At 51.6% G+C, this 5,897-nt stretch overlaps 1 protein-coding gene across 3 annotated transcripts in view; it reads left to right on the top strand.

The window, feature by feature from the left end:
- Smarca4 (SWI/SNF related, matrix associated, actin dependent regulator of chromatin, subfamily a, member 4) overlaps window positions 1-2,196 on the top strand; it is an 82,145-nt gene extending 79,949 nt beyond the window's left edge. For all 3 annotated transcript variants that reach the window (XM_052188889.1, XM_052188887.1, XM_052188886.1), the window contains exons 32-34: window positions 121-253; window positions 340-482; window positions 1,761-2,196. In XM_052188889.1, the coding sequence (XP_052044849.1) occupies window positions 121-253; window positions 340-482; window positions 1,761-1,793 (309 nt within the window). In that variant the 3' untranslated portion in view covers window positions 1,794-2,196. The remainder of the gene's footprint in view (window positions 1-120; window positions 254-339; window positions 483-1,760) is intronic.
- The last annotated feature ends 3,701 nt before the right edge of the window (window positions 2,197-5,897 follow it).

Raw genomic sequence — 5,897 nt, 5'->3', positions numbered from 1 at the left:
GAGGAACTGGCGGCACACAGACCTCCCAGCCCCACCCCTCTCTCCGGGCATGTTGTTATCCAGCAAGGGTTGTAGGGTGGCCGGCTCCGGTAGAGTCACACGGGCCCTGTGTCCTTGCAGATCTATGAGGACTCCATCGTCCTGCAGTCTGTCTTCACCAGCGTGCGGCAGAAAATTGAGAAGGAGGACGACACTGAAGGCGAGGAAAGCGAGGAGGAGGAGGAGGGCGAGGAGGAAGGCTCCGAGTCTGAGTGTGAGTAAGGGGACAGGGCAGGCGCCGCAGCAGCTCCCTGCCAGCCCCGCAGGGCCTCACTTAATGCGCTTCCTTGCCGCCCCCAGCCCGCTCCGTCAAGGTGAAGATCAAGCTGGGCCGCAAGGAGAAGGCCCAGGACCGACTCAAGGGGGGCCGGCGGCGGCCGAGCCGGGGCTCCCGGGCCAAGCCGGTAGTGAGTGACGATGACAGTGAGGAGGAGCAAGAGGAGGTAAGAGTGCCGAGCCACGCTGGGAAACTGAGGCTCAGCATTCTGTAGCCTACGTTCACGTCCAGCCTATAAGACCAGTGAATTAAAAGTAAAGAGGGCTGCAGAAACGGCTGGGGGTTGATGGCAGTCTGCTCTGCCAGAGAATCAGGTTCACTTCCCAGCACACATGTAGAGACTCAACCATCTCTAATCCCAGCCCCAGGGCTTCAGGACACTCTGCAGGCTTCTGGGCACCAGGCACTCGTGCTACAAGCATATGTGCAGGCAGGACACTCAGACACATAAAAACACTCTTACAAAGTGGGGAGGGGTCGCAGAGATGGCTCAGTCCTTGGGAGCATCACTGCCTTGTGGAAGACCTGCGTTCAGTTCCCAGTGCTCACATGGGTGCCTAGAACTCAAGCACCAGGACATCCTGGGCACGACACGCCCATGCACACCCATGCCCACACACAGACATGCATCCATACACGATGTAAGTAAAGATGAAAGTAAGCCAGTAGCCAAGAGGCAGAGGCAGGCAGCTTTCTGAGTTTTAGGCCAGCCTGGTACACATAGCAAGTTCCAGGCCAGCCAGGGCTGTATAGAGACCCTAATATTTTTTAAAGGAATTTCTTGTTCATTTATTTTGGGTTAACTATTTTTGTGTACAGCTATCTTGCCTGCATGTATGGATGTGTGCCAATTGTGTGCCTAGTGGTCATGGAGGCCAGAAGAGCACATTGCACTCCTGGAACTGGAGTTCTGGGGTGCCGGGAGCCACTGTGTGCTTCTCGGGAATGAACTCCTGTCCTTTGTAAGAGCAGCTAGTTCTCAAAGCTACTGAGTCATCTCTTCAGCCCGAAAAATAAATCCTAATGACATAATGGCTGCAGGCATATTGGTTGAACACCCGTGATCCCAGGACTTGGGAGGTAGAAGCGGGAAGTTGAGGAGGTAATGGTTGCCTAGCAAGCTTGAGTCCAGTCTGAGCTCTGTTAGATACCAAAATGGCAGTCAGAAACAACTGCTCATACTCAAGAATGGCTATAAGAAGCTGGCTGCCTCTGCGGGGTTCCTTGGTGGCCTGTCCCTTCCCCCAAGCCCGTTTCTCCCATACAGCAGGCCCAGTGGTAACATAGTGCAGGGCAGGGTCCACGTTTTGATGCAGTCTGTCTTTTGCCACATTAAGAGAATTTATCCCTTAGCATCCAAGCCCCTTCCACACATTGAAAGCACCGTGGACCCGGGAGAGGCCTAGACAGCAGCCTGCTCACAGACTGTCCCCTGTTCTTTCAGGACCGCTCAGGAAGTGGCAGCGAGGAAGACTGAAGCAGACATTCCTGAGCCTGACCCCCAGGCGCTCTTCCCAGCCGAGGTGGAGTAGCCCTTAGCAGTGATGGGTAGCAGCAGATGTAGTTTCGAACTTGGAGAACTGTACACATGCAATCTTCCACATTTTTAGGCAGAGAAGTATAGGCCTGTCTGTCGGCCCTGGCCTGGCCTCGAGTCTCTACCAGCATTAACTGTCTGGAGAGGGGACCTCCTGGGGGCAACACCCACCTCCCCAGGCCCCAGTCACTGTAGCTCAGCGTGGATGCATGCGCCTGCCGTCCGTCCACTCCTTGTACTGTATCTTACTGGACAGGGCCGACTCTCCAGAGGCTCACAGGCCCCGCGGGTATGTCAGTGTCACTGGAGTCAGACAGTAATAAATTAAACCAATGACAAACCACCACTGGCTGCCTGAACTCCTTGTGTCAGCAGTAGGGTCTGGGGCCACAGAGAAGGAGGGCCTTTAGGAACTGGGTCTGGCTTATCGGCAAAGTACTGGCCTTGCCAGGGGTAAGGGTTGGGTTTGCATCCCCACCACCCACACAGCCCAGCCAAGGCAAGGCAGTGAGCTGGGGAGTCAGGTTAGAGCCTCCACCTCAACACCTTTGATTGGAAAGCAATCAAAGATGCGTCTAACCTCCACCTCATGTGCACATGCACACAACACTGAATACACACACACACACTCGTGCGCATGCTCGCACGTATGCACACACCTGGAGGCGGTCCCTGGCTTGGGCTGGGGAGATGGTACCGTGGGCGAAAGTGCCCGTAACACAAAGCCACAGGCATGGGCCCAGCTCTGATTTAGTCCTACAGTCCTGTGCTCTAAGATGGAGGCACAGAGAGGAACCTCAGGGAGACTCTCCAACTAGCATGCCAGGCACTGACGAGACCCTGCTTCAAATGCACCAGAGCCCACACCCAGTATTGCCCTTTGACCCCATGCACATGCCTTTACATATGAACATGCATATACACAGATGTAAAATTAATTCCTTTTTAAATTAGTAGACATTTATGTGCGAATGTTTTACCTTTATGTGCGAATGTTTTGCCTCGATATGTGTATATGCATCAAGTACATTCCTAGAGCCTAGGGAGGCCCTTGGACCTGGAACTGGAGTCACAGTGGGTGCTGGGGACCAAACCCTGGTCCTTTGCAACAGCAGTTAGTGCTCTTTACCACTGAGCCATTTCTCTAGTTCCAAAGAGAAGTATTCCTTTAAATGAAGATTTAAATAAATAAATTGGACTTGCCTTGGTCCTGTGCCCATAAGCCCCAGTCTGGCTGCAGCCCTTTGGCCTCCAGTTCTTCAATACTGCTCAGTCTTCGGCCATCAGTAGCTACAGCTGCCTTGGGCGCCACGGTTGTGTGATGACAGCTAAGGGGAAAAGCTACCCCAAGGGAAGTGTCTCTCCACTCCAGTGGGGAGGTTTGTCCCACAGTCTTACAGCTCTGAAGGGAAAGGGACCCTGGAAGGTGGGAGCCACAGAGTACCCCAGAGACACTGCACAGCGACCTCGCACGAGGCTTTGGGAGGGAAAGGTCTGGGGGGCAGCTGCAGAGCAAAGCTCTCATCTCAGGGCTGTGCAGTGAGTCCCAAGATTCATGGGGTTCGTACGTCCTGTCTCAAAAAAATTCACAACAAATGTGTTCTGGGGCCAGGCATGGTAGTGTACACCTTTAATCTCAGCAGACAAAGGCTGGTGGATTTATTTTAGTTTTTCAAGATGGGGGGTTCCTCTGTGTAGCCATGGCTGTCCTGGAACTCTGTGGAGAGCAGCATGCCTTGAACTCCTAGGGGTTGCCTGCCCCTGCCTCCCAAGTGTTGGGATTACAGGCATGGTCCTCCAGAGTCCGGCTGCTTTATATTGTCCTGAGACAGTTTCATGTAGGCCAGGGTGACCTCGAACTTAGTATATAGCTGCAGCTGCAGCTGCAGCTGGCTGTTAATTCATGCTGATCCCACATGCTGAGATTACAAGCATGTACCACCCGGCCAGTGCTGATAAATTTATCTTCAATGTTTAGAGAACCAATTTGCCAATTCTATTGTTTCATGGTATTCTGGATTGAGAGACCTGTTTACAAATGGGTTCTAACTTTAATCCCAGCACTCAGGAGGCAGGGGCAGTCAATTCTCTGGGTCCAAGGCCAACCTGGTCTACAGAGTGAGTTCCAGGACAGCCTGGGCTATACAGGCAAACTGTCTTGGTTTCAGAAAAAATAGTTATAGGGACTGGAGAGATGGCTCAGCAGTTCAGAGCACTGACTTCTCTTCCGAAGGTCCTGAGTTCAAATCCCAGCAACCACATAATGGCTCACAACCATCCACAATGAAATCTGTCACCCTCTTCTGGAATGTCTGAAGACAGCTACAGTGTACTCACAAAAAATAAATAAATAAATAAATAAATAAATAAATAAATAAATCTTTTTTAAAATGTGTTCTAGAGCCAGTCACAGTGAAGCACACTTTCAGTCCCCACAGTGGTGGGAAGATAAACTGCAAGTTGTTGGAAAGCCAGGACCTACTACATGATGAGAGTCTCCAAAACCAAAAAAAAAAAAAAAAATGTCCTTGTCCTGGGGACCAGAGAGCTAGCTTAGCAAGTACAAGGGCTTGCTGCCAAGCCTGACAGATTGGAGTTTGCTTTGCAGAGTCCAGGTGGAAGGAGGAGGGGTTCGACTCCCTCAGGTCGAAGCTCTCTGGTGTCAGGTGTGCTGTGCCTTTCTGCCAGCTTGATAGACCACCACGACTCCAAACACGTCCATTCATTATTGTTTTATGTATATGAGTTGGCCTGGGTGCTCTTGAACTATAAACCCAGTTTTTTGATGGGATGTAGAATGCAGGTCTTGGGTTGGAGAGGTGACTCAGTGGCTAAGAGCATTTCCTGTTCCTGCAGGGACCCAGGTTTAATTTGCAGCTCACCACTGCAAACAGAGGTTCTGAAACTCTGGCCATGGGCACCAGGCATGCACATGGTACACATGCAGGCTAACGCACAAACATAAAAGAAAAACGAGTAAATGTTTTTTGAATTGTGGTGGCGTAAAGGCACAGCACACTGACACCAGAGTTTGGTCCCAGGGCCTGCCCAGTTGGTGAAGGAAACAATGAACTCCCATAAGTCTCTCCCCTTCACATATGAGCCCCTACACACATTAAATACATACATCCATATATATGTGCATACGTGTAAAGGTCCTTTACAGGGAAGGTGAAACAGACCAAAAAGTAGTTAGGATAATATACTTCATTGTAAAGGGCAGCAAGGTCCAAAATTTGCCCTAACAGGCTCTATGTGACCTTTCATCTCTCCTGTCAGAAGTACAGAGCTGGTGGAACTGGTGGCACATGCCTTTAACCCCAGCACTCAGGAGGCAGACACAGGCAGATCTTTAAGGCCAGCTTAGTTTACAGAGCGAGTACCCTGTCTAGAAAAGCCAAAAAGAAGGAAAAAAGAAAGGAGAGAGAGACAGACAGACAGACTGATGGGAGCCACTGCCTCAGTGTCGGGAAGCACTCCCTGTGTGTGTGTGTGTGTGTGTGTGTGTGTGTGTGTGTGTGTGTTTCACTGTGAGCACTCACCAGGCATACTTTGGATGGAGCATCACGTGCACAGACAGCCAGATGTCACATGGCTGTGGGCCGTGTGGGACGGCCAGGGTAGTAGTCCTAAGCTGCCCTTTGCCTGAAGATGGTGACAGCCCCTGCTGGCCCCACCCCTGCTGGCCTATGGTGGCATTCTCTGCCCCCACCCCCCTGCCTGAGCCTTCCAGAGTCTGAGGGATTCTGTCCACCCCACATGTTCCACCCGAAACTCGCTTTAAACTGCAGGGGCGTCTCCAGCTCCTCCTCCTCTTGAATCCCAGCAGGACTTAGTACTGTGTCACAGAAGTGACACAAACTGCTCCGTGCAGATCAGCAGGGCCTGTGTGTCACCCAATGTTAGAGCACTCACCTTTCCTGGGATCCACTCCAGCATTACATAAGCCTGTCCTGATACCCACAGGCACCGTCACACAAGCACCCAACAAAATCTTCGTTTAAATTCTCAGCCCAGTGGTGTTGGTACATGTCTTTAATCCCA

The sequence above is a fragment of the Apodemus sylvaticus genome, chromosome 7 (assembly GCF_947179515.1).
Source record: "Apodemus sylvaticus chromosome 7, mApoSyl1.1, whole genome shotgun sequence".
In the NCBI taxonomy this organism is placed as follows: domain Eukaryota; kingdom Metazoa; phylum Chordata; class Mammalia; order Rodentia; family Muridae; genus Apodemus; species Apodemus sylvaticus.
Note: the sequence above shows the minus strand (reverse complement) of the source record. Positions and strands in the feature narration are given on the sequence as shown.